Source organism: Myotis nattereri, assembly GCF_964212035.1.
Source record: "Myotis nattereri genome assembly, chromosome: 12".
NCBI lineage: Eukaryota > Metazoa > Chordata > Mammalia > Chiroptera > Vespertilionidae > Myotis > Myotis nattereri.
The window spans coordinates 76,740,792-76,768,435 of NC_138087.1; the positions used below are offsets into that span (position 1 = coordinate 76,740,792).

At 50.9% G+C, this 27,644-nt stretch overlaps 1 protein-coding gene across 1 annotated transcript in view; it reads left to right on the forward strand.

Annotated features, from left to right (window-relative positions):
• The window catches only part of RALGPS1 (Ral GEF with PH domain and SH3 binding motif 1), a 226,500-nt gene that overhangs the window by 176,539 nt on the left and 22,317 nt on the right, over nt 1–27,644 (forward strand). Inside the window, exons 9-11 of the mRNA XM_081103397.1 lie at nt 15,875–16,012; nt 18,184–18,277; nt 22,462–22,529. Of these exons, the coding sequence (XP_080959523.1) occupies nt 15,875–16,012; nt 18,184–18,277; nt 22,462–22,529 (300 nt within the window). The remainder of the gene's footprint in view (nt 1–15,874; nt 16,013–18,183; nt 18,278–22,461; nt 22,530–27,644) is intronic.

A 27,644-nucleotide genomic window follows, 5' to 3' on the forward strand; every position in this document is an offset into this window, starting at 1 on the left:
CTCAGGTGCCCGAGAGGCTGCCCTCAGAGCATCAGGACCATCACCAAGTGAGATGAGCTCATCAACGTGGCCAAGGGCTCCTCCAACTCCTCTGCTATCACGGAAGGTGAAAGTCACCAGGGCAGAAAGCCCTGGGTGCCTAGCAAAGGACACTCGTCCCAGGGTGACCTTTCCTCCCTGGAGATGACATCTCGGCCTCAGTAGTATTTTAGCTGCAGGCCCAGAAAAGCAGCAAAATGTGACAAGCAACACCATGACCTCAGGACCAAGCTGCATTGAATAATGACCCCCTGCCCTGGTGCCAACCAATCAGTGGAGACCCTGATCCTGAAAGGACACACTTGGAAAGCTGATGAACATTCTATTAAGGTCTTCCCCTGGGACACCCCCTTAAATCTCAACCCTTAAAACCCTTAGGATGGAGGAGGACCCATCCCTCTCCCCGCAAGAGTACGCCCTGCGCCTTTTCCCCTTCCTCCCTCATATCCCCCCCCCCCCCCCACACACACACATGTCACCTTACTTTCCTTACTTCTAAGTTCCAAGGGTCTTTACTTTACCTCTATAGCTTGTTTCTGAAGCCTGTCTCTTCTATGAATTACTTCTTCTGCCTCTGTGGTTTTTCAAATAAATGTTAAGTCCCACTGTTGATTACCTGGCTGCGGTCCCAATAAACCTGTTTGCCCTTTGGGGCAGCACCACCAAAAAATAGAGACCTGTGGGGAGATGGGTGCCAAATACCAGTGGGTGGGCCATCGAGGGGCCAGTGTGTGAGTCAGCAGAGCGAGGACCGAGGGACGAAGCAGAGCCTGCCTCAGGAGGGCCCAGGCTCTGGGGTCAGGCAGGCACGAGTCCTAAGCCCAGGCACCACTCCCCAGGTGCCACCCATCCTCCACAGAACAGCTGCTGAGCGGATCAGTGAGACAAGACAGTGTTTCCCCAAACTGCAGCCCTTGTGACCGTCTTCACTACTCCTACCATCTTTCATACTTCCTCTTTAAACCTATTTTATTCATGTCTGTGCTATTAAGGGTTCGATATGCTGTAGCTTTTCTAATGCATGCCAGAATAGATACAGATGTCCATTCCCAGCCGCCACCAGCTCTCAGTGAAGAGCGCCATACTTTGCGGAACTAAGGTAAACAGCCGCAGCCCATGGACGTGACACAACTGAGCTCCCAGCATGGGCCAGCTTTTGTGTTATGAGGATTATTGTTATAATTATTGCCATTATCATGTGTTGAGTCGATAGGAGGAAAGCTCAGGCTTATCACTGCCAGCCCCTCTCCACCCTCCATCCTTTTTTTTTCCTGCTTCTCTTCCCATCTTTAGAGGTGACGTTGGGGTGCCCCAGAAGTTGTGCGCCTGACTGACGGGGTCAGACGTGTGGGCTTCGGTGGTTCACTCTCAGAACCTGGAGCTGTCTGGGCTCCTGTGTAAAGCGATAGCTTTGATTGCGTGCAGCCATGAAGGGCCTATGGTAGTCCCTGCCCACTTCCTGGGTCTTTCACAGGAAGAGCCTGGGTGTCCAGGCTCAGTACCTAACTTGGGTGGGGCCCTTTCCACTTGCCCTGAAGAATGATACCCCTGGGGCCTTCCACCAATGGGACAGTCCACCAGAGCCACGGGCCCACTGGTAGGGTGTTTATGTGGAGGACACGCCTCAGTCCTGAGTGCTTTTCACAGCTGTGGGATTGCGGGCAGTTGTTTTTCTCATTATGCTTTTATCTATTTTCCAGGAGGATGTTCTTTTAAATATTTTTTTAAAAATAAGGTAGTATAGACAGGGAGACAGTAAAGATCCCCAGGTAAACATGGGGTTGGCCAGGGAGTGCGTGCTGGAGGGGATGGGGTGAGGGTGGCAGCCAGGAGGGAAAGGTGGGTGGAGATGGGTGAGGGGGCAGAGCAGGTAGCCGAGGTCATTCATTTAGGATAGGGTACCCACTGGGAGGAGCAGCTGTGGGTGGGGTGATGGACAGGCTGTTGGGGGAAATCAGCCACCAAAGGGAATAGGAGAGACACCAAGGAGTGGCTGGGGCCTTGCAAAGACTGGACCCTGCGGACTTGCAGTGTGGGTGAGTGGCCCAGCAGCTCTCCGCAGCCTGTGCAGAGCTGGGAGGTGCCTCCCGAGGAGGATGCTTTGATGACTGCACCCGGCCAACAAGAGGTGCCAGGGGGAGAGGGTATGAGTGGGATAGGGACCTAGGTGATCAACCTCACAGTAATACGGAAACTGACAGAAAGAAAAGGAAGAGATGAACTCAAGGAAGAGATTTTTATGCCAAACTGAAATTCCTACTTACTCAACCTTCAGATATTTTGTAAGTTTGAGAGATCCTCCAGCCTGTAGCAGCAACACAGCTGCTCCTGCCTGGCCGGCTCCCACTCTGCGCTCAGAAGCCACCCTTGGGGGTTTCCAGCCCTGGCACGGCCCACGCCAACCAACCGCCCGACCGCTGCCAGAGAACCTCATGTGGGCTCAGGCTAGTGGATCCCAGACTGCAATTTCATGGGCAAGGGAACTTTAAAAATAAAGTCTGGAGGCTCTCACAGGCTGCCAACTTTTTAAAAATGGTGAATGAAGAAATATAAACCATCATCGTTATTTCCTAGAAGAAGGGACATTTTAACACCAGCAGTGTAGCCGAACATAATCTCAGAAGAAAGGATATTTTTTCCCAAGTAAGGGCAATTGGCAGCCTTTTGCTGGCGCAGTTTTTAAAAGTTTTTAAAAATGTAATCTTTATTTACAATGTTTTGAATATAGAAAATGACAACATGAAATTTTATCGCATGTTTTTACCTCGTTTGTAAACGAATCTTTGGTACGAATTTGTCCTTCTGGAGTGTGTTCAGCAGCCCAGCCCAGGACCTGTGTTCCGCACAGGTGCTTGTGAGACCCCGCCTCGCATAGGCCTGCTGATGACGCTCCAAATGTCAGCTGCCTCATGAGGAATATTCTGGGAGGACAGGCCTCTTGCCTCTTCTGCCTTCTCCCCATGTCCTGGGAAGTAAGTTGAGGTGGCAGGCCAGGCTTTGGGCTAGCAAAGGCTGCAGGCTCTCCTGCCCAGCGGTGACAAATGCCCAGGGCTCCGAGTCAGAGGTCTGGTTACCTCACAGGGAACAGAGGACCCATCCAAGAAGGGCTTAGGGGCCAGGGAGTCCGTCTTACAGACCCGCCCACGCGCAGGTTAAGAGAAGCCCTGGGCTCAGGCTCTGAGAGTAGGAATAGCGTCTGATGGGCGAGTGTGCAGCACCTGCACTGCGGATGGTGTATAAGACAGGCCACACCACGAGGGCCCGGATGCCAGGCTGAGAGGTTCGACCTCATTTTGTGTGTTAAGGCCGATGGGACAGGAACTCCGGAGGCCATGGGAGAGGGAGAATGTCTGGAGGGAAGCGGGAGGAGAGCTGACAGAGGCGCACCATCTATCCTATCCTGGCAGGTCAGTTGAGGTCAGCAAAGCCGACTCCCTCCAGGGAGGGATGCAAGCTCCATTCCCCTGGCTGTCAGTCAGATCCTGGGTCACCGCAGGCTCATCTGTATGTCACGTGCCCTTCAACGTGGGTACCAAATAAATAGCTGGGAAGAGGAGAGACATGAGGTTTCCTGGTATTTGGGGAGGAAACCACTCTTCTTTGGGGGCTTGTTGACTACTTATATTTACATATATGTGTGTGTAAATATATATTTATATACACACATATATTTACATAGTATGCATACATTTGCATAATATATGATAGTATGTAAATATATATTTGTTGCTATTTTGGTGAGAAACTTAAATTTGATAGTTAATATCAATTATTAGAATAAAATTTTATCTTAAAGTTTAATACATTCTTTTTTTAAATGCACAAACAACTGGATAACACTGCTATAAATTTTTAAAGCACTTAAAATCCCACCACTCTAGCACTTAATGTTTCCATAATTTTATTTCCACATTTTTGCCATACAGTTTAATTTCCTTAGCTGTTTCCCTGTTGTTTGACATTAGAATGTTTCCAGTTTTTGTTGTTAACTACTGTAGATTTCCCCACAATGAAGATCTTTGTGCGTACAATGTTTTTTCTTCTTTTAAAATTATTTCCTCAGAATAAGCTCCTAGGAGAGGGATTACTGAGTCAAAGGACCAGTAGTTTTCTGGCTTTGGAGTCTCTAACGCTTTCCAAGAAGGCTGTACCCACTTATCCCGCTGCCAGGGCTATATGGGCTTCCCCTTCACCACAGCCTTGCTAGCACTCAGCATGGGCCTTATTTTAAACTTAGTGATGTAATGGATTTTAAATGGCAGCTTGTATTTATTAATGTACATTTCTCCATCCACTCCATTTCTCTGCTCAGGGCCCCCATATTCACTCTCCATTCGCTCCCCATGCCTGACTTCACTGCTCTCTGCCCCCCCGAAGTGAAGCCCAAATGAATGAGTGGTTGTTGGGGCTGGACATTCTTCCTTGTTTGTGTGGGAGCCACCTCAATAGATCTTAAGGGAAGGACAGTGGAAAGATGTTTAAAGTATAAATAGATTTGGTGACACCTCTTATTTGTCCAAGGTGGTCCCTGTACTGAATGCAGGCTCTGTGCGTCTGGGCGTATGTTTATGTCTCATTTGAATTCTAGAAGACATCAGAGTTAGAACGTTAGTGCACGATGTATAATTTAAGTCAGAGATGAAAGCGCCCCCATCAAAAGCAGCCCCTTCTTTCCAGGCGTCCCGTAATTACCGAGGCAGAGGTCTCCGGGTAGGGGCAGCGCTCCCAGTTGGGGACCGTCTGAAGGAAACTGGAAGGCCAGCCCCTCTGCTCCGCCTCACCCTGTCCCCCTGGCACATGGAGAGTGGGCCTCAGGAGCATGAAAGCTGGGGTGGCGTCTGCAGGCCGCGTTCTGGCTTCACAGACTGCTGACGGGAGAGCAGCTGGAGCACGTGTCCTACTAGTGTGTCCAGGAGTTGGCATCTTCTGTGGCCCTTGGTCTGCGATGGTGAAACAACCCCATAAATTTATATGGAAAAAATGTGCGTTGACCAAACTTCATGGCATCCAAAGTCATATATCACGTCTCTTGGGGTCTTTATACTTAAGTACCATAATTACCAGGGGACAATATTTTTCTTTTTATAAAAATCAAAGCACTTGACAAATGGCCAGATGTCCACCAGCATTTCATGAGTAGACAGTTCTTCCTGCCCTCGAGAGGCCCCTCCTCCCCTGGGAGCTGCTGGCAGTGCAGTCGCCATCACCACGCTGTCCGTCTGGTGGAGGGTCCGGTTCCGTTAGAGCAGATTCAGGGGCTCCTGCAGCTCACTTGGAGAGGTGGGCACTGCTGAGTTTTGTGGGAGGTTTTGCTTTTTGCCGGGATCTTTGCAAGATTTTTTAAAAATTCATACATTTATGCAGGATGTGACTAAGGATGGATCTTTCCTGGGACCTGGTATGCAGTCTTGGGAGGTCCCCCTCCCTGAGTCAGCTCACCTCTCAGGCCCTGTCCCCTTCTCTGCGCTCTTCCCTTGCCCTTTTCCTTGGTGTCGGGGGAGACCCTGCCATCAATGATGTGAGTCTCCAAGGTACCCATTTCCCTCACCGCTGCCTCTGATGTTAATGTTTTTACTCTTCTGCCGCGTTTTTACTTTCCTTTTATTCTTTCCTTACCTCGTGCATCTCGTTCTAACTCCCCTCGTGCAGTTTCTCCTCTGACAGCTCTCTCCTATCACAGCCTCATCTTGTGCTGATCGAAGGTCTGAGACTTTCTTCCGGGCCCTGGAATAGACTGGGGCCCTGTGTTCTCATGGCTCAGCCCCTTCTACATGCGGTCCAGGCCCCACTCTCCGGCAGTACTTCTCCATGTTGGATGTCCTTTCCTCTGATTGTTCCCTAGAACAAGGTCAGATCTCCTCCTTCTTGGGGTTTATCCACAGGCTGAGCATTTGGGTTTCCCTGTGGATGCACTCCAGTTCTCTCCTGGGCGTAGCAGTCTGCACCTGGTGTGAGGAGGCAGAAGGCACCCTCCTCTGTCCCACCCATAGGCACAAGTCCCAGACCAGCAAGCGCCCCCTGCTGGTGGGGCTGAGTGCTCTCCCATCCTGGTGAGAGTGGTCCCCAGGTTTGGTGGGAGGACCCCCCACCCCACCCAGACCTTGGAGTAGGGCTGGAGAAGGGCGGCTGGCCCAGACCCGCTGGGTCTGGCTGGGCTGAATCCAGCTTTGCCCCGTGCCCTGGAGAAGAGCAGAGCCCACAGACATGGCCCCACTGGGGAGCAGGAGGAGCCTTGGTCCCTGAAAGAGGGGTTCCTAGGACAGTCCTGCAGGTCCTGCATCCTGTCACCTCTCCTGCGCGAGGCAGGAGAGGTCAAACACTGACCCGAAGACCACAGGTAAAGTACCAGTGAGATGGCACCCTCCTCCAGAGGGGCGAGGAGCCTTTCCCTATTCCGTTTCCGCAAAATTCAAAACAAGAATTTGCTTTAAGAAAGCGAACATTCGTTTGGATCTAGCTAACTCTCCGAAAATCTGTTGCTTGTTTTCCAGAGAACGCAGGGTTTGGTGATTGAGGTTTAGAGTGTCGTGTTTTGTTACACAGTTTCCATTGAGTAATGACCAAATCTGACAGTTCTGCCTTTGCCTCCACTACTTTTTGTTACACTTAAAGACTAGGTGAAGTGTGGTCACAGATACATGAGCGCATTAATGGAAGTGGAAAGTACTTTGGTGAGTGAAGCGGCCGGCCGTGAGCTCACTCTCTGGCCGGGATCCTGGTGGCCTCGGACGTCCAGGGAGCCTTTCTGTGCACAGTAGCGAATCTGTGAGCCAGGCTTGGAAAGACGAGCTCGGAGTGTTTTCCTTGGCACGCGGGCAGCCTCGATTCTACCCAATGTGAGGCAGGTTTCCGAAGCTTTCACTGGGGGAATCATCTTGCATTTCCTTTTGGTGACGTCAGCTACTCCGGGAGCCCTTTATGGCACTCGCAGAAATGTAGGTGTTTAGCTTGGAGATAGCAGGGCCCAGGGCTGACCCCATCGGGCGGAGGAGTGAGGTGCCTGGCAGCAACAGGCACTCTCTTCCCCCAAACAGTGGAATTTCAGAGCCCAGATAGAAGAGTCACGTGTGTGCAAGTAAAGACTCCACCCCCAGTTCAGCCGTCCCCCAAACATTCATTTCTGAGCCCCTCCTGTGTGCTGGGCTCGGTGCTGCGCCCTTGACAATGCAGAGATGGATTAGACACACCCTTGTCCTCGAAGAGTGTGTGACAGGTGCTGCCACCGAGGAAAGGGCCTCCTGCTCTAAGGGCCCGGGAGGAGCCAGCTAACACGGGAGGAGAGTGAGGTCCAATGGCAGGGGGAGGAAATGCCTCTGCCGGCTCAGCTCCACCCGCAGAGGGCTCGTCCCGGGAACTACAAGGGGCCCACACGCTGGAGTCCTTGTCAGAAAGTGGGAAGAGGCTGGAGGTGCCGGCATGGGCAGAGCCCAGAAGGCCGGGAACCCTGCCCACTGGGATGGAAGGCCGTCGGGTAGTTTTAAGTTGGGGAAGGACACCGTCTGATTGGGTTTTAGAAAGAACACAGGGTGCAGGATGGATTGGAAGTAGTGACCAAAGACAAGGAGAGGAGTCAGGAGGCGCTGAGGCGTGAACCATGGCCTTGGACCCTGAGGCAGTGGGTAAAAGTTGGTGGCCTTTAAATCAACACCTAAAGACCAGATCTTCAACAAAAACTAAGAATGTTCAGAAAATCATTTGCATAAAATACTACCTCCCTTTTTCCTGCCCAAAAAGTGTTTGATTCTTCACTAGTAAGAAGGAAGAAAGGAAAGGGAGGGAGGGAGGCAGGGAAGGAATATCTTACTCATTTGTATTTCTAAAAGTAGTACATTTTACTAGCTAAAGGCTGAAAAATATAAAATTTTATAAAGCAGAAAATAACCCTAAAATTCTGTCTTTATTTTTATTTTTTAAAATTTTATTTTATTGTTTAAAGTATTACAAATAGTAGTACATATATCTCCTTTTTCCCCTTTGACCTTCCCCCAGCCTCCTAAAATTCTGTCTTTAAAGATGGTTACTATTAACAGATTAGGCAATATCTTTTTCCTCTCTCTCTCTCTCTCTCTCTCTCTCTCTCTCACATATAAAATCATACCTTTTTTTTTCTTCTTAAAAATGCATCATGGATATCTTTTCATGTTGGTTCTTAGAAATGTATTTTAGTCTTTTAATAGCTGCATCATTTTCATTTTCTAGCTGATAAATGCTATTGCTTGTATACAGGGCTTCCCAAAAGAAATGTTTACATGCTTTAATTTTGAAAATGAAATATATTTTAATAAATACTTATAATTATTCAAAGTGTATGTATACATTTTTTGGGACACCCTATGTATTTACTTTGAACTTAACTCTGTTATTTATTACTGATAGTTTTCCAGTTGACTACCCTAAGTTATTTAATTTTGTAACTAATATGATAACTAATTCTATCACTTAAAAATAATAGTAATATTATGTATATCTTTAACATTATGTGTATCAAAGACATTTGTTTGTCTTGTCTTATCTCATTAGCTTATGTTTCCAGAATAGTGTTAAATGGTAGCGATAGGCAGGTATTCTTGACTTCTTCCTAGTAGTAGGATTTCGTATTAAGAACATTGTTTTAACTTTTCTGACATGCATCCTTTATCACATTAAGAAAGTCTCTTCCTAAGCTCAGTGTTTTATAAGGAATGGATATTAAAGTTACCAGTGACTTTTCAGCATCTCTCAAGATCATTTGTTGAAGTATCATTGCACTTCTATAATAAACCTCTTTGCTTTATTAATCTTTAACACATTACTAATTCAATTTGCTAATATTATTTTAAAACACTGGGTTCCATAAAACCATTGGATATTGTACTTTTTAATTAGAGTATCTTTTTCAGTATTGTTAATATTTTTCTCTTTATTAGTAACTTGAAGGTTTTTGCCTCTTCTTGAGACAATTTTGAGAAAATATCCTTAGTAAGCACCCATATCAACTAGATTTTCAAATACATTGGCATGAAAATTACACATACCATCATGTCCACACGTCCTCTGTATTTGGGATCATATTCTCTCTCTCTCTCGTCCCTAACATTGTACATCTGAGTTTTCTTTCTTTTTTTCTCCATCACAAATACCAAAGGAATTGTCTACTTTATTGTCTTTTCAAAGAACCAATTTCCAGTTTTATTTATCACTCTCTGAGACATACTTTTTTAATTCATTATTTCTGCTTGTATATTTCAGTTGTTTTCTTTTACTTTTTTTCTTTGTTTTTATCTAGTTCTCTATAATGAACACCAAGTTCATTTATTTTTCTTAATTATTAATGTAAGCATTTGAGTAGTCATGTGGGTTTGAGTGCATCTTCTATGTAGTTTGTTATTTTAGCTTTAATTTCTTCTTTCATCTCTGAATTATTTGGAGTCTTTTTTCCTTCCCAGATGGTTCATTATTTTAATTTGTTTTTTACCTCTGGGGCAGCAGAGGAAGTGGAATTACTCTAGATCTACCAAAACCACATGGATTATGAGTGTGGGAGGTACGATTTTCCCCAAAGGAAAAGCGAGGGCTGTTTCCAGAAGAAGTGGGAGTGGATGTTAAGCAGACAAAAGTACCGGTTTCTTCTCAACAGTCAACAGAGTTTTGAAGGATTAAATGAGATAGTACTTAGCACAGTGTTCAGCACAAAGCAAGCCGAATAATAATGACCAGGTTAATGCCGCCTTCTCATGCCCCTTCTTCCTGTTGGTCAGAATGCCAGCACGTGCTGTATGATCCCAGAGCTCTCTAGGAGAACAGTACCCCATTGCACCTATAGATGACCAGGTAATCCCCATGGCATAAGGGGATCTGTGGCTGTGTCCTCATTGCATCTTGGGAGCCAGGAGATTCGACTCCCCCAGACCCTAGATTCTGGGCAGGCTGCCTGCTGCGGGACTTTGCCCATGTGCCTTTGTGATTCACGATCCTCCACATGATGAAGGAAGTGAGTCCACGTGCTTGTCCAAGAAACATGGTCTGTGACCACCCAACATGTGACTGCCTGTCCCGCCCCCGTTCTGCAGACCTGGGAAACATGTGTCGTGGTGTCGGTAAGCTTCAGCACTTTTCATATATGGAATATTCTTTAAACAAGGGTTTTTTCTGCAGTCCGTGTTTTGCATGGTGGATGTTAATTAGCAGGCACTAATTAATACAGTCTTCTGCATCGTGACAGGGAGCTTGCACCGCCTGCCGAAACCTCCTCCTGCAGTGGGTGGAATTGCTTTGTGCTCTCTTTTAAAAAAAGAAAAAGAAAAAGAAACCCGAATGAGCTGCTTCTCCGTTACTTCATTTGGAATTTGTCAGGACAGTTTATGTGCTCAAACCACACAAGCATAGTTCTGGGGGCCAGCACTCCTCACTTTTGAAGTTTGAAAGTGATCTTTTCAAGGCAGAACAGGAAAACATGAAAAAAAGTCTTTTATCTCAAACTTTGAGAGAGAGAGAGAATGGAAAGCATACGATGGAAATGTGGCATGTTTTATGCTGTGAAGGGATTTTTCCCTCAGCACAGCAGAATTCTCCTTATTAAATAGATAGCTGTGTGCGAAAAACCAAAACCAGAGTCGGGATGGCAGTGAGACGGGTGGCGGTGGGCGAAACAAGAGAGCAGTGAGTTCTGGGCTTGTGGCGACGCCCGGTGCCAGCCCCGGGCGCTGGCCCTGGCAGCCGGGGCGCCCAGCCTCTAGTGGGCTCTGCTCCCTGGAGCAGGGCGTCCGCGGCTTCAGAGAAGGTGTCTGTTCAGGAGAGACCTCCTTTGTCAGCCTGGCTCTCCCGCGTGGGGTCGGAGCGCCTTGTGGACAAACCCTGGTGGGGGGCCTGGACTGCCTGTCAGGAAGAGGGTTTGGCAGAGGGTTTGGCACATGCCCAGCGCTGCCCACCATGGCAGTCTGACGGCACTTCTGTTGCAGCCACAGCAGTGACACTAGCCTGGTGGGACGTGGAAGGAGGGAGCAGAGCAGAAGCATGTGTGGGTAGCTTTCCGTCTCAGAGGAGGTCCGGTCTGCAGGCGGGCAGCACGGGCAGAAGCTGGCTGCCAGTAGCATCCCTGGGGAAAGCAGGCCACGGCAGGGGTCCTCAAACCCCACCTCTGTGGCTGGGACCTTGTTTCTGTGCCAGCCAGTGACTCCCAGCCCCCGCGCTCAGCATTGCTCTTCCCAGATCTTTGGAGTCAGACAGGCCTGAGTTCAAATCCTGACCCCCCTTACAAGCTGTGTGATCCTGGACAAGTCACCTTTCCCTCTAGGCTCTTATTTCCTGGTCTGAGAAGTGGGGACACGAGAGACTCCAGATGCTGTGCTACAAGCAAAGCTCGCCTTCCACTCAGAGTGGCTGTTACTCCTATGGTTGTTTCCTCCAACGCGTCTGTACCTCCCAGTCCAGCCCCAGCCCCTGGCACCGCTCAGCCCCATGGCAGCCAGGGCCAGTGGCTGGTCCAATTACTGTCCATCTTAACAAGGCCAGTAACACAGTGTCATCTGCTGTAGTAACTGTATAAATAGGAAAGGAGCTGAAACGGCCCAGCTGAGCCATCCCAACCCAGATGGAAGCTCCCAGCACTGGCCTATCTGAGGTGGGTGGCCACCATGTGCTCAGCATCTGGGCGCCATCCTTGGTTATGGCATATGCAGCTGGTGCATCCCTCCCATGGGGCCTCGCCACAGAGCCAGGCTCAAGGTTAGCTCAGCTTCTTGAGCATCTCAGTGGTTCAGGCCCCAGGCCAGCAGACTCCTCACGACCACCGTCATTATTCCCAGGCACAATCAAGGAAACTGAGGCCCTGGGAGGGAAAAAGGCTTGCCTGAGGCCACCCAGCATGGCAGAACCAGGCTTCCAAATCTCCTTGCTCCAAGCCCCACTCACTCCCACTCATACCACAGCTGCCCATCACGTGGCAGAGTTGGCAGGGCCCCCAGGCCTGGGTGGGCCCACTGACGATGGGTCCTGGACAGATACACCATGATGGGTGCCAGGGAGACAGTAGGAGGAAGTGGACGATGTAGGAGGGGAGGTGGCCACAGTACAGCCATGAGCCTTCTTGGAGAGTGTTGACTCCAAAGGAGAAAGCAGGCAGGGAGGGCCTTAGCCTGGAAACCTCTGGGTCCAGCTTGCCTCACCAGCTGCCAGGCCCCGGAGGACTGGCTGCGCTGAAGAAAGGACTAACAGTATGGCAGCCTGGACAGACCTGTGTAGGAACCCTGCCTGTCACTTCCCAGCTGTGTGGCCTCAGATAAGCAAAGCCGCTCTCCGCTTCAGTTTCTCTCTCTGTGAAGTAGACCTAAAACCTCCCAGACAGCAGTGGTGTTGTTAGGAGTCAGTTATCTGCTCAGTTTTATTATTATCTTCACCTCACTCTAAGTGAAGAACAGCTACAAAATGAGGGTAGTAATGAGGGTACTTCACAAGGTTATTGTATGGATTCAATAAAAGGTGGCTTCATCCATGCTTTCCTTTTTTTCAACTAATGTTTACTAAGCAGCTCCTGTGTGCTCTGTTCCAGCTGCAGGGATTGAGTTTGTGGAGCAAGACACCCTTCCTAATTGGGGGAGGGGGGACCTTTAAGGCTGATGGGGAACCATTAAATACATGAATGGTACAAATAAGTATAGAATTACAGTTGTGATGAGTGCGAGCTGTGCACCGGGCTTAGCACAGCACTGGCACAGGACAAGTGGGAGGTGACTATTTTTATGACTTCGTTATGATTTAGGCTTTTAAATATTTCCAGTTATGGGCTAATAATACTGAAAAGACTTCCCTGGATTTGTGCAGTATGAACTGTGGGAGATTTGCTGCTTGTGGAGTTCTTGTTATGGGAGTAAAAGACTTTATATGGAGGTTCTTCCCAGGCATTGCAGTGGATCGAGGCCTCTCCAGGTCACCGGGGCCAGGAGGCCTCCTTTGGGAGGTCCCCTCAGTCCTCACCAGGTCCTGGCCGTGGCCTGTACTCGCTGCACCAGGGGAGTGGACAGGTGCTGGAGGCTGCACATTTTGGAGAGGTGGGTGATGAACACTCCAACAGTAGAATTCGCTCTTATTAAGTAGTGAGCTCCCCGTGCCAACAGGGTGCAAGCAGGGGCTGGGCAGTGGGAAAGGTGTGCTGGCCCCTTCAAAGGCAAGCTCTTCCTGGCCTCTATCTGCAGAGCCAGGGACGTGAGAGGAAGCAGGCGGCCAGCACCCATCCTCACAGGGTGGAGTAGGGCAAGGCCTCCACGCTGGTGTTTTGGGAGGAAAGGCAATTCCCCGTCCGTTTCTGATGGCCAGTAAGTGGGTGGGAACGCAGGTGCTGGAGCCAAACAGACCTGGGCTCAAATCCTGCAGGCTCGCTGGGAGGCTCAGGAGGTTTCTTACTTCTCTCAGCTCTCGTTTTCTCCTTAACCCTCATGGGGTTGATGGGAGGATCACAGGAGGTTGAAGGAAGATAAGTTTCCATCTGATGGTAAATCCCCGGGAAGCATCAGTCTCTCCCTTCCCCCTGTCCTGCTCCTCGGTGTCTGCTCCTGGGCGAGCGTTCACGCTGCCGCTCAGAGGCAGCTGGGTTCACGTCCGCACCCAGTTCTCATCTGGAACGAAGCCGCCTCATGCCCCTTATCCGTTACCTCCTGCTCAGCACAGAGGAGCCTCTCTGCGGTGCTCGAAGCAGCGAGGGGATTTTCAGGACTGCCACTGCCGAAGCCTCGGGGAGGCAATGAGTTACACTGTGGGGAGGAGAGAGGGAAAACAGGGCAAGGGGGAGAATTCATCTGTGGATTCCAACCTCCCAAACTTGGAGCTTCTATACAGGGGAAATTATTTCTAATTATTAAAATTTTGGAAACATGATGCCATTAGAAAGGAAGTGGAAATGGTTCCTAGGAGAAGTACCAGCATCTGTTTCTGTGATTTAATGGTTTCCCGTCACAATGTGTAGCTATTTTAAAAGCAGATGAATGACTGACTGACTCATGGAATCCAGCAGCTGCAGTCTACTGCGATGGCAGGAGTGTACTCTGGAGGGGCGGCTTGCGTTCAACTCACGTCGCCATCATTTACCAGCGGTGTGACCGGAGCTAGTTACATAGCCCTCTGCTTTTCCTGTCCTCCTCTGTAAAATGGGTTGCTGTAGGCATAAATAACACAATGAATGTGTGTCAGTACAGTGCTCGTTTATCCATACAAAACTTTTACGTACCTGATTAATTACATTTGTAATAATTCTTAGTCTTTTAACAGTAAACTTTTAAGGCTATAAATTTTCCTCTGATTATCACTTTGGTCTGATCCTATAAATATTGACATGTAGTCTTCTTATTGTCATTTTCTTTAAATAGACTTTTTATTTTAGATTATTTGTTTTTACTTTGGCCTGAAAGTTGCTTGTGAGTGTGTATATGTGTGCAAGTGTGTGTTTCCCAAATGGTTAGCCTTTTTTCTATATTTATGGCTAAATCTTCCATGTAATATAAGGTCAAAGAATGTGAATAATATGATGTTTACTTTTTTAAGCCTATTAAACTTTCCTTTACAATCTAGTATATAATCCATTTTTGTAAATATTCCATGGGTATTTGAAAAGAATTCTATTTTCATTTATATTCACCAAACTTGTTAATTTTGTTACTCAAATACTATATTTACATGTATTATATATCTGTATATGTATGTCTGTATGTGTAATATATCTATATATGTATGTCTTGTATGTGTATATTTTTGTGCACACGCACACGTTCTGGAAGAGACATGCCAAAGGCTCCCTGCATGGTTATGTTTTTGTTGAATTCACTGTTTATTTCTGGCAGTATTTTGCTTTGTATATTTTGATGCAATGTCACTTTGTGCATAGAAATTCGTAATCACTTGATCTTCTCAAGCAGCGGTGCTTTTCATTAATATCAGTGATGCCTCTTTGCCTTGTTTAGTGTTTTTTGCCTTGAGTTCTGCTTTCCATTGCTACTCCTGCTCAACCCCACAAATATCATGGGTAGAGTGGCAGGACTCGTAAAGGGCTGCTGGCCACCCACTGTCCGTGCACGGCCCCAGAGAGCCTGAAGCGCGGCCCTGTGGCCAGCCAGTCAGCTGAGGGCTGTGCAGTGCATCACGCTGCATTGCCAGTCCTCCTCTCCCGGCCCTGCCCAGGGGGCCTGTTCCAGATTCCCCCTGGGTGATGCCGAGGCCCAACACTGGCCTGTTTTATATCACATGTTATTTTCTTATTAAGCACCCTCAGGAGAATTCTCTATCTAGCCTTAGTTGTGTGTGTGTGTGTGTGTTTTTACCAATGACGGTTGCTTTCTTTTATTTCTTCTTTTATCCCTTAGTTAATTTATAATTTTGGGGGAAGGTGTGTACAGATAGACACCTAGACATGCAGCTAAGTGAATAAATAAAAACTGAATTCAATCCAAATGGTGTTCTCCTGGATAGAATACCTTAGACCTATTAAACTTCATCGGTTGGTGAAAAACACAAGTATTCATTCATCTCTTTTATGTCCTGTTATTTTCCACTTGGGTTACAAGAAAAAAAAAAATCCTTGTTGCTGGAGAGTGTATGAACCAGAAATGCTGAAATCGCGCCAGCGTTCACTGTGGCTGTCACTCGGTGCTGGATGTACAGTTGAGCGGCTGTGTGAAAAGTTAGTCGGGATTGGAATGAAGTCCAAAGAGGATCTCAGTTTTCCCTAAGTCGCCCTTCATATCCTCTAGCAGAGCAGTGCTGATTTGTGCTATTTTTGTCTGATTAATGGTGAACACTTACCATCATTAAATATCTTCTTTACTTTTAGGGATCTATCTTCTGACTTTTTGTATTTTTTTTTTTTTTTTAGGGATCTATCTTCTGGATTTAATCTACATTGATTCTGCATATCCTGCCTCAGGCAGCATCATGGAAAACGAACAAAGATCCAATCAGATGAACAATATTCTCCGAATAATCGCAGATTTACAAGTCTCCTGCAGCTACGGTTAGTACCGCTGATTGTTGGAGCTGTGAAATGTCACATCACTGAAATTTGAGTCCGGCACCTATCGGTGAGAAAGCTCTTCCTTGAGCACCAAACATGTGCTAGATTTTTAAACAAATATATTTTATTGATTTCAGAAAGGAAGGGAGAGCGAGAGAGAAACATCAATGATGAGAGAGATTCATTGATTGGCTGCCTCCTGCACGCCCTCTCCTGGGGATCGAGCCCACAATCTGAGTATGTGCCCTGACTGGGAATCTAACGGTGACCTCCTGGTTCACAGCTTGACACTCAATCGCTGAGTAATACCAGCCGGACTTACACACTTATTTGATCTTCAAAGACTGTGCAAACAAGATGTTATCTCCAGAACACAGGGCGTGAGCAAATCTCCAGCAGTCTCCGCTTGGGAAGGCCCCCTGGGAAGCCAGGGTGGGCTTCCTGCTAGTGGGCTCACTGAAGCAAACAGCCTGCTCATAAGCCCCCCAATAAGGGGTGGGGTGTGGTGTCAGCACTTCCAGACCAGCTGCCCTCTGACCAGAGGAACAGTGAGGAGACTGAGTTCCCAGTGCAGTCCTCACCGCTGAGGCCCTTTCAACTGACAGGTACCTGGACCATGGACACCCACTGTCCTGCTGGCCAGCAGAGCAATTACAGAGATGGCTTTGGGGTCAGACAGACTAGGGTTCAGATCTCGGCTCTGCCTCTTGAAAAGTCACTTTCTCGTCTCTGAGTCTAAGGTTTTCTCATCAGTAAACATGGGGACATGATGTGTGCGGAGCCCTGAGCACACCCCGACATTTCATTGGCGCTCAGCAGACGTTCACTTAGTGCTGCTCCCTGCACCTGCATCTTCCCCGCCATCAGCTTCGGGAAGCAAGTGCCATCCCGTTGCAGAAATGAGGACACTGAGGCTCTAGAGCAGCGGTTCTCAACCTGTGGGTCGCGACCCCTTTGGGGGTCGAACGACCCTTTCACAGGGGTCGCCTAAGACCATCGGAAAACACATATATAATTACATATTGTTTTTGTGATTAATCACTATGCTTTAATTATGTTCAATTTGTAACAGTGAAAATACATCCTGCATATCAGATGTTTACATGACGATTCATAACAGTAGCAACATTACAGTTATGAAGTAGCAACGCAAATAATTTTATGCTTGGGGTCACCACAGCATGAGGAACCGTATTAAAGGGTTGCGGCATCAGGAAGGTTGAGAACCACTGCACTAGAGAAACAAAATGACCTGTTCAGAATCTCACAGTGAGAGGCAAGTGCTCCTTACATGGCCTGACGCACCGCCCTGGAAAGCCTGGGCCCTTCCCCGCCTCTTTCTGCTGTTCTTCACCACCTCCACCTGTCCCCTAGCTTGTTCTGTCCCACCTTGTGGGGTGGGGTGAGTTGGCGTAGAGGATCTTGGAGGGCTTGGGGCCCCTCAGTGACTGTGAATGTCTGCCAAGAGCAGCCGATGTCAGTCACTCCAGGAAATAGTGAAGTGTAGCAGGTTACCTGGGATCAAAACCCAGCTCTGCCACTTCTTAGGGACCTGAGCTTTGCAAGTCGCTGTGGCCTCTTCCTCTGTGGACATATTATGTCTCCCAAATGAGGCAGGTGTGAAGGTTAAAGCAGATGACTCCTGGGAATCTCCTGGTACAGAGCCTGGCACAGAGCAGGCACTCAAAGCCCGTCCGTCTCCCCAGCGGCTGCAGCCCAAGGGGCAAACTCTCCCACTGTGCCAGGATCTAAAAAACCCTCACACCAGCTGGATAAGGGCTTTTCAGTCATTCTTGCTTCTTGTCAAACAGGGGCGGAAGGCATGGGAGGCTTGCATATTGCCCAGTGGAACCTGTTTTAGGGCACAGACACCTGGCCTGATCAGTTCTGGAGACCAACTTCCCCCAAAGACCCATCTTTCCCAGCCAAAGACCTGTGGTGCCTCGGGGTGAGGTGTCTATGGCCTAGCCATCTGGGGGCACTCCTCGAGGGCAGAAACCAGGCCTGATGACCCCCCTGTACCCAGTGCCCATCAGCAACTCTAGAAAGACTGAATATATGTCCCAATACCCAAGGAGCATCTAGTGCCAAGATCAGCGGTGCCCACATTCTCATGCGGGACCTGGAGATGGGGAAAGACTGAGGCCTCTGGTTTTGTCCACCTTTTGCAGATCACCTCACAACCCTGCCCCATGTGCAAAAGTACCTGAAGTCCGTGCGCTACATCGAAGAACTCCAGAAGTTTGTGGAAGACGACAACTACAAGTGAGTGCCCACTCTCTTTCCTGGCACCTGCACAATGCAGGTACACAGACTGTGACCTCTGACCCCACCGAGCCCGTGGCAGCGCTGTCTGCCCCATAGGTCTGAGGAAGGTGTTTTGTGAACTTCTCAGCTTGGCTCTCTCACATCACCTGGGTGCTGTGAACGTGGATTCCACGGTCTGTGAGGTGTGGTGCTCCAGGTCTCACGGGTGACTCAGGGCTGGGGGAGGGCAGCCTTCTAGCCATCTCTCCTGGCTGGCAAACAGAGTTCCCCAAGGGTCTGTTTCCTGGACGGGACAGCTCCCTGGGCCCAGCTTTCTGTCGGATACTCGCTGACTGGCACCGGCAGAGGCCCATCTCCATCCCATGTATCCCTACAGAGTAGACTTAGTTCCCACAAAGATCCCTGTGGGCCCTTTGGCCCCATCTTCCACTCACACTGCTCTGGCTTTTGGCTCTTTCTTATGGCACCTGAGAATTTATCCGGCATTTCTATGTATTTAGAGGGAGATGGAGGATTTTTTGTATCATCTTTGCCATTCTGATTGGACTTCCTCTTGACTCATTTTAAGCTGGAGGTCAACCAGGAGCCTCAGTACATTTCCATGGGATCTGATATATCAAGGCAAATCTCACCATCTTGTAATCCATCATTTACCCTCTGTCAACTTTAAATCTGTTATTTTAATCTCATCTTACTCTGGTATACCATGATTCCTTTGAGTCCTGTTAGCCAATATATATTTTTTAATCTCTTCCACTTTGGGATCAGCTTGATTACTGTTCTTCTAAGTCCCTGAAAACTGTAGAGAACAGTGGTCACTAGAGACACCCCCGCGTCTCCCATGATTCACTCACAGGACCTCCGGAATGACTGTTCATACAGCTGCCCGTCTACCAGCTCTGCAGCTGCGGACCAGCCCGGCTGTGAGTCAGCCACCTGGGGAGGCTTCTGCCCATCTAGATGCTGGGGCAGGGCCTGAACATTTGTGTTTTTTCAAAACCCTGTAGGTGGTTCTGATGATTGGTTTAACCTTGGGAACAAGACATAATATCTTTAATTGTTATTGTATAACACCTTGTTAAAATAGAATATAATATGAAATTTTGATCTATTACATAATAGTAACAAAAATAGATAAAAGCCAGAGATTATCATTAAAGTTATATTTGCCACAAATTGAGCTCATTTTACTTAAAAGCATTTGCTGTGCTTAAAAATGTAGTCCAGAGTGTGAAATTATTCCCACGTAGGTTCTAGGGTAATATTTTCCATTCCTGTGCCAGTAGCACAATGAAAGAGACAGTAGCTTTTCATTCACGCTAAGATCCCTCAAGGAGAAAAAGGACCTATAAATGCTCCTGGCTGTGAGAGAATCCCTGGGCAAGCCGCAGGTTGTGAGTAATCGCTCTGTTCCTTCCGAAGGACTCTGAGCACCCCAGCACTGAATGCTGAACCCCTCCCCCCCTCCCCCCACTCAGCCCGGACTTCATAGGGGCTCTCTCTGTTGTTGTCGCAGCGGAAACCAGGGCGGAAGCTGCTTTCTGGCCCCCTGGCCGACACTGAGGGAGACCCTTCCCAGGCGGGGGTCCTGTCCCCGGCTCTGAGTGGCAGAGACATCAGGGCTTGTGATTCTCCTTGAGGAGCCCACACCCCACAGCCCAGCTGGGGACTTGCCTCCCACCCCAAAGGGTGCAGCCGCTGAGCTAAGACCTCAATGGCTGCCTTTCTCATACCCTGCCCCCCTCTGCTTTGGGGATATTGTGCCAAGGGGCCCACCCAGTGCTTTGTTTTTCTCAGCCTTTAGTTTCTTTTATTTCACTTAAGAAAAATAACCCACATTCCCATTAGCCATTAAGTGAGCATAATTCTGGACATTTTTCTCTGCATAGAAAGTGCTTAGATAACACATAGAGAAGGGTGGATAGATGGATGGATGCAAGGCAAGAATCTCTTCAAATGGAATCATGCTACACTTGCTATTTTTAATTAAAAGTATTGACTTTAATTTTATTTTAATTTAACCAGAGAAAAGGAACTGAAATAAAACACAAGGAATTATTGCTCTTCAAATAAATATTTACCCACCGCAAGAGATACTATTTCCTAACAGAGCTTCTAAGATTAACAGAAGAGGTCAGGAAAGCAGTAAGGGGATTGAGCCCATCAGTTCTGTCTTAACTAGATTTCCCACTGTGAGCAGGGTCAGTTCGCTGGGCTATGAAAGATGAGAACGTTGGCACCCCCCCCCCCCGCCCCTCCCCTGCGCTTCACATCTTCCAGTTTGTTGGTTATATTATTATCACTGCCCAGTCCAAGTTTACAACGTACACATCATGTTCAGGAATCACAGTTCCTACTGTTCAGTGTTTTTAAACAGATTCCGTTCTTACCACCTGCTGGGTCTCCACAGCGTCTCCATTCCTGGGAGGTTTTATTTTAGGTTCGTCCGCACGTAGGTGATGGCAGTAGGTTCTCACGAGTTGGGCGCACTCCGATTTCTTTCCTGAACGTGTCTGCTTCTGACCTGCTGGGCTGCGCTCCTGCGCATCTCCCCCAGGACGCGTGGACCCCACTCCCTTGCCATCCTGCCTTGTAGTTGCTGTAGAGAAGCCTCAAGCCCATCTGATTTTTTCCTCTTGTTGAATGTCTTGCCTGGTCCGCCTGGGGGGGTGGGGGGTGAAGAATTCCCTGAATTTCAAAAGCTCAACAGGGGGCTGCCTCCGAGTGGAGGGTGTTTGGTATCAAATGCGCCTGGAACAAGGTGTGCTCTTTCTTCCTTTCAGAGGAATTCTTTGGTTTCTATCTCTGACCCCTGCTGTGTCATTTCTTGGCTTTTCTCTCAGGGGTTCTAGGCATCCATGCGTTGGTGCTGCCTGCCTTCTGTACCCGTTAGCTTCTTCCTAATGGCTGTCTCGGGTTCTGCATGACTTACTCTGCTGATGGAAGCACTTGGGTTTCCTCGTGCTCCTGGGGCTGCCCCAGGGCTGCGCGACTTGCTCGCTTCCTTTCTCCTTTTTCTGTGAGAGGATGCTTGCTCGGTGGCCAGGCCATTCCTTTTCATCTTGCTCCCATTGAGGCCCCATCTCACTCTTCCATGCAATAGGGGAGGGGCAGCTGACCCTGCACTTGTGTGTGAGTTGGCTGGTTCCCCTGCGGCCAGGGGTTCTCAGTCGGTCCCTCCTGGTGCCTGGGGAACGCAGGCTCAGGCTCCGTGAAGAAGGGAGCAGGCGTCTGTTTTGGGGATGGGGGCTCTCTTTCAGGGCTTCCTCCACCCTGTTGAAGGCTGTCTCCCTTTCCAGAAAGGGATCCCTTCAAGTGTGAAATTCCACCCTCATCCCCCCATGGAGGCTCCCTTTCTGTCAGGTCAGCATATCCACCAGGCCCCCACCCCCCACCCCACCGTTTCTCCCAGCACCTTGGGGCCGTTCAGAGAAGAGACAGGCAAGGACCGACTCCTGGCCAGACTTCACCACCTCCTTCTCCTTCCTTGGCTGCAAGTTTTTGACGGTCATGGCTTCCGTTCACGCCCCTAACCTTGTGGAGCAGCATCTGACAAGTTTGGTTACTCCTAAGCGTTCCTAAGTGTGTGTTGGTTTTGTTGGGAGACAGGGAGTCTGGCATCTGGCTTCACTCTGTCATTTTCACCCAGCAGTTCTTAGTTGGTGCTTTTGAGAAATAATAATACTGAGTTGCCAATCCTCCTAAGGTGGCCACTGCCTCCTGGCTCTCTGGGGGCAACTGAGAGGAAGTGCCATGTGAGGGTTAAACCCCGGCTTAGGACCAGATCCCCTGCTTCACCACTCATTGCTCTGTGAATTTGGGGAGCTACTCAGCTCACTGCTCTTCAGCTCCTCATCTATAGGATGGGATGACATGCGTGCCTAGCTCATAGGGTTGTCTAGAGAATGAGCACATGCGTGCCAGCAGAGGATGGGCCATGATCACTCTTTGCTGTGTCGTCCTTAACCATTATTGCTGGGTCGTGGGAACTTGCTGGGGGCTCGGAAGGCAGTCGCTGTGATCTGGAGCAGACCTTGGAGCAGACCTTGAAGTATTCCTGGGTTTCATGACCATGAGCCTCCTTAACCGCAGTCCAGTCTCCCGATTGCAAACATACACATGCTCAGCCCCCCTCCGGTGCACCAGAGCCTGACTGATCCTATGAAAACCTTTGTTTTCAGACTGTCGCTCAGAATTGAACCAGGAAGCAGCTCTCCAAGACTCGTCTCTTCAAAGGAAGATCTTGCAGGTATTGTAGCCACATCCTATCAAGTGGGGCAAACCCACTGAAAGCCCAAATATGCTGCCAGGTGGGTCCTGGCTGTGGAGTCAAAGGGCGCAGTTGTTTGCAGGTTGGCAGACACAGCTGTCCATGGTCACAGCCCTCCCGCACTAACTTGCTGAGCTCCCAATCACACGGAACCCCTGGGGACACCTCTGGGCTGGGGCTCCCTGCAAGAGCCTGGGACCTAAAAGCCCCAAGAGAGGCAAGATCAGAACCCCAGCTGAGAGCACGCACAGGGCAGACAGACAACGGGGTCCTCTCCAGGTCACCAGGGCCCTTCTCATCAGGCCCCGGCCCTGGAGTTGTCGGGCCTGGGAGGGTGCACAGGAGGCCGGGGTGTCTGGTGCCCCCAGGCACAGATGGCTCGCCTCCCTGGAGCCTCAGTCTGTCCATATATTTGGGACACACAGAGCGTCCCCTAGTGATGAAGAGTGCAGGCTGTGAAGTCAGCCCCAGCTTTGCCATCTCCCCTCTCTGATCATTGGTGGCAGTCACCCTGCAGGTTGCTGTGACGCCTGGGCAAGCTCACACCTGTGCAGCGCTCTGCCCACACGGGCTCGTTTGTGGTGAAAGTGCTCCGTCGATATCACCATGGCGGTTTCTGTTCCTCAGTGTCCAGCTGGCTCTCCGTGCCCGGGGCCGATCTCACCGCTGCCCAGGGTGGGACCAGGTTGGGGTCTGGGCCACCTGTGCTTCCTCCTCCTGGGTTCTAGGCCACTGCAGTGTTGGATCAGCAAGTCCGGCCTCGGTTTCCTCACCTGTAAAATGAGGGTAATAAAGTCTCCACCCCAGGGTCGTGGGGAGGTCAGGATGGAAATGATACTCCGAAGGCCCTCAGTGTGGTCTGACCTAAACAACCACTAGTGGGCCTCTCACAGAGTCCGCCAGCCCTGTAAACCACCCCCACCCCCACCCCCAGCTCCTTCCAGCTCCTTCCAGCTCTGTGCCTCTCCCGGCTCCCCCGTCTGTGCTCCTTTATCCCAGGCAGCCTCCCCTCAGACTGCCCCGAGGTAAGGGTACCAGAGCCGGCACACAGGTTGCCTGCCCTCGCCCCTTCAGCCCTGGCCTCTGAGCTCCTGGCCGGGCCCTGTGGGCACCTGGCTCTCGAAGCAGCTCCAGAGCCGCCGACTGCTGACTCCGCACTCCCTGGAGGAGCGCTGATGCCAGCAGTTTTCACGCAGCGAGCGAGCCCTGCTCACAGGGGCGTTTCCCACCAATTTTCCAAATCCCTGGCTGCAGCCTGGAAGCAGGATGTGAAGGTTTTCATTGATCACCAGAAGACGGGGGGCGTCTGGAAAGCTTCAGGCTCACTCCTCCATCCTGGCTCCCCACCCCACCCCCAGCCTCAGGTGACAGCGGCGGTGCCTGCAGCCCTGGGACAGCAGGGGTCCCATGAGGGCAGGGCCAGAGGGACAGCTCCCAAGAGGCCTTCCCTGATCTGGCAGTTAGACTGGGCTTCGTGGCAGGAGCCCGACCAGACCGGGGACAGGAATGTGCCTCTCGCAGTCCCAGGAATGGCAGGAACGCAGCCTCCTCGGCTCCCAGGAGGGGGTTAAGCTCCTGCTCCGGGCTCTCTTTCCAGCAGGCAGGCACCCCACACTTGCCAAGGAGAGGCCCCGCGATGCGTTCATTCGCTCCTTCACTCAAGACTTCCAGGCCGGGCCTGCTGTGGGCCAGGCACTCGCTGTGGGCCACGCACCAGGAACTAGGCACAGGCTGCCCTCCTGGAGCTGACCTGTCAGGGGAAGACATGCAGCAGCAGCCTCCAGGGAGCAGGTGTGGCATCGGGGACCCAGAAGGAGGCCAGTGTGAGCTCCCGGACCCCTCCCTGTGGCTGTGCCCACTCCTCTAACCGGCTCGCCTGCCAGGAGCCCGGGGGACGCAGACTCTGGCGTTGGGAGCAGCCCTAGTTTCAGGTCCCTCAGGCCTTGGTTAATGTCGGAGGTGTCCCCACTGAGGCTGTCCCTCTGTCTCTGTAGTGGCCCATCCTCCTGTCCTCCCCCCGCCCAGAGCTGCCCCCACTCTGCCCCCAGGGAGTGGCCATGCTGGCAGATCCACACGACAAGTAGACAGACACTGTGAGAGAGGAAATGGAGAAACCTCCTCAGTTCTGGTCCGTGGAGAAAAAAGGGCCACGTTTTCAATTTCTCCCGTATGTACTGTTTCGTTTATATAAATGAACTAATATTTTCCTGGAGAGCAAAATGCATAAAGAATGTTGACCCTCAGAGAGGGCAAGCCATGTTTGTGTGTGCGTTGGAGCCTGTGAAGACATTTCCAGATCCTGTGAGCTCCGCCTCCACGTGGCCAAACCAACTGACAGGTTTTCTCTGAAGAGCCCTTGGCAGCGGAGCCAGGCCATGGGAAACTGCGCCTGCGCCTCGCGCTTCTGCACTCGGACCTCAGGACGCTCTCGCACACCTGCTGGTCTTCCTTGTTTCACCGTCCGCTGGCTGTGTAAAGACCCGCCTGGTTCTGGCACTCTTCTGTGGGGCCCTGGGCAGTTAGCTCAATCCCTGTGAGCCCCAGTTTCCTTACTGGTGAAATGGGAATAGAAATGAATACTTCACGTTGCCTCACTTCACAGGGCCGAGGCCGTGTGGGAAGAGCCCCCAGCACAGAGCCCGGTGCACGCCTACCGCTCGGCATCAGCGCTGATGTGTCCTGATGGAGGGACAGTGAGGCAGCCAACAGGGAGTCCATGCCCACCTCCAGCTCCTCGCTGCTTGGATCCCCTCACCTCCATGCCAGTTCCTCACAGGGGCCACCTTGGTCCCTGGGAGGCCACACCTTCCTTGTGCCAGCGGATCTGCGAGCGCACCTAAGCCTGGTGCGGCCCCATTGGGCCCACAGGCCTGAGTGAGGCACTGGCTGTTCCCTGGGTCTCCCAATTGCTGGGCACAGATTTCAAGTTCTCTGCGTGGTCTGTGGAGACACCTCACTGTGGTTGAGTAGACGCAGAGATCACTCTGTGGGCGAGGGGTGCGGCTCCCTTTCCACGTGCTCCTCTCTCCTTCCGTTTATAGTCTCAGAGTGGGTGAGGAGCCCTAGGTGAGGGCACATCCGCTCTCTTCTGGACATCTCCCAGCTACTAGGCTGGCGTGTAAAGGTCAGGCAGAGGAGCCAGGCTCAGGCCCGGCTCTGTCCGACCCTGCTGCCCAGCTCCGCGCAGCACCACTGCAGCTGGCATTCCTTGCTCCCTGTGCCTGGGAGCCGGGGCCTTCTGACTCCGAGGAGAAGGCATCTGGGGCTCCCCACAGCTGAAGGGCGACCTTGGCTCACAATAGGGACCAGTGAGAGCTGCACTTATAAGAAACAAAGAATGTGTGTGAATGTAAAAGGGACCGGCTCCCAGGCTCGATCATGAAACCTGGCCAGAGAAAGGTTTCAACACAAACAGACTCTGTGCCGAGGGGCCCATGTCCGCGCGCGCAGGGCTCCGGCAGACCTGGAAGGCTCTGAGCAGGCGCAGGAGCGAAGCTGAGAGAAGCCCCGAGACTGGATGGAAGTGCGCCCTGTGCATCTCACGGTCAGCGTGGCGCTGAGAGACCTAGGCCACAGCAGTTGTCATTCGCGTTCTCCAGTGAGGAGACTGGACCCTGAGCTCCCAGCTCAGCCCTGGGAAGAGGCTGGACTGGAACGCAAATCCTGGGACTCCAAGCTCAGTAGTTCCTCTGCCACAGCTGCCTCCCATTAATGTCCGATGTGCAAGACTTGGAAAGCACCCCCGAAGGCCGCGGTGGGCTGCCAGGCTGCTGGAATCGGCAATGCTGGCCTGGGCAGGGCCGCTCGATGCTGCTGGAAACCCGTGGGAGCAGGACTCCCCCTCCAGCCCCGCATCCTCTGCAGCGTGGGCACCGCGCCAGCATTCAGCACCACGGCCTTGCTCTAGCCCTGCGCTGGGCACTGGGACACAGCCCCGGCCTCCGAGGGTGGTGTCTGGTGGGAGAGATGGGCAACCAACAGGCTGCCAACACAATTCCTTAGTGACCTGGATGCTGTGAATGTGGGGCGTGGGCACCGGAGAGCAAGGGGCAGGAGGCTCTGTGAGAGCTCAGGGACAGACGCTGTAAAGCGCTGGGCCAGGATCTCAGCGACAGCCCGCACTGTTGTCTGATTCAACCCCTGAAGCAGGAGAAGGTTGGCAGCTCTTTCCCTCCATCCCTCTCTCTTCTCCTGAGAGAAGCTTCCAGGATGAACAGGAGGTCATTTCTGAGGCATCCAGGCCTGTCTGCAGGTGGCGCTGGCAGCTGACCAAAGCTGGCAGACTAGGCCCCTCCAGTTTGCTCTCTAAAGACCCTGATCCTCTAGAGGAAAGGGGACATTGCCGTGTGTCCTGGCCCCAAAGGTGGGTGCTGCCCGCACAAGGCTGCCTCAGGGCTCCTGCGCCTTCCAGTAGAATTACAAGTGAAGAGCTCAGTTACTCATGCACCTAAAGTGATCCTTTTCTCAAGTAGTTGTTCTCGTGACCCTGGCTTTACACAAGTCCTTTCAGCCTTTGTCTTCTCATCCCACAAACACTGTTTCCCTGCATTCTGTCCCAGGGCTCCCCTCTTCTTACTGAGCTCACAACCTGGGCTCCCCGTCCTGTGCCGCATGGCCTGCACCTCTGGCCCCAGCTGCCGTCTGAGCTTCACACATCTCCCCAACATCGGTCCCAAACTGCACTTCTCGTCCACTCCCTCAGTGAATGGCACCAGCCTCCACCGAGGGTTACCCGAGTGCCCCTCCCCCCACCCCTCGCCCATCTCCTAGAGCTCTCTCTGGCACATCCACCTCCCAGCCTGTGTTCTTGGCCACATCCACATACTTCCAGCCAGAGCGAGCTTTCTAGGGTACAAATCTGAGCACATTACTGACCCTCCTGAGATCTCCACATCTTCCCCTCATTAAACTCTTGGTCCCTCGTGTGGCCCTGCAGCTCCACTCCCTGCCCTCCTTCCCCCACACTCCCTCCTTCAGCTCCTCAGCCAGGCTGGCTCTCTGAACTTTCTCTGGTGGGATCTGCATCTCTCGTGTTGCGGTCTTTGCATGTGCTGCTCCTTCTGCCCAAGCTGCTGCCTCTGCCGGGACCTGCAC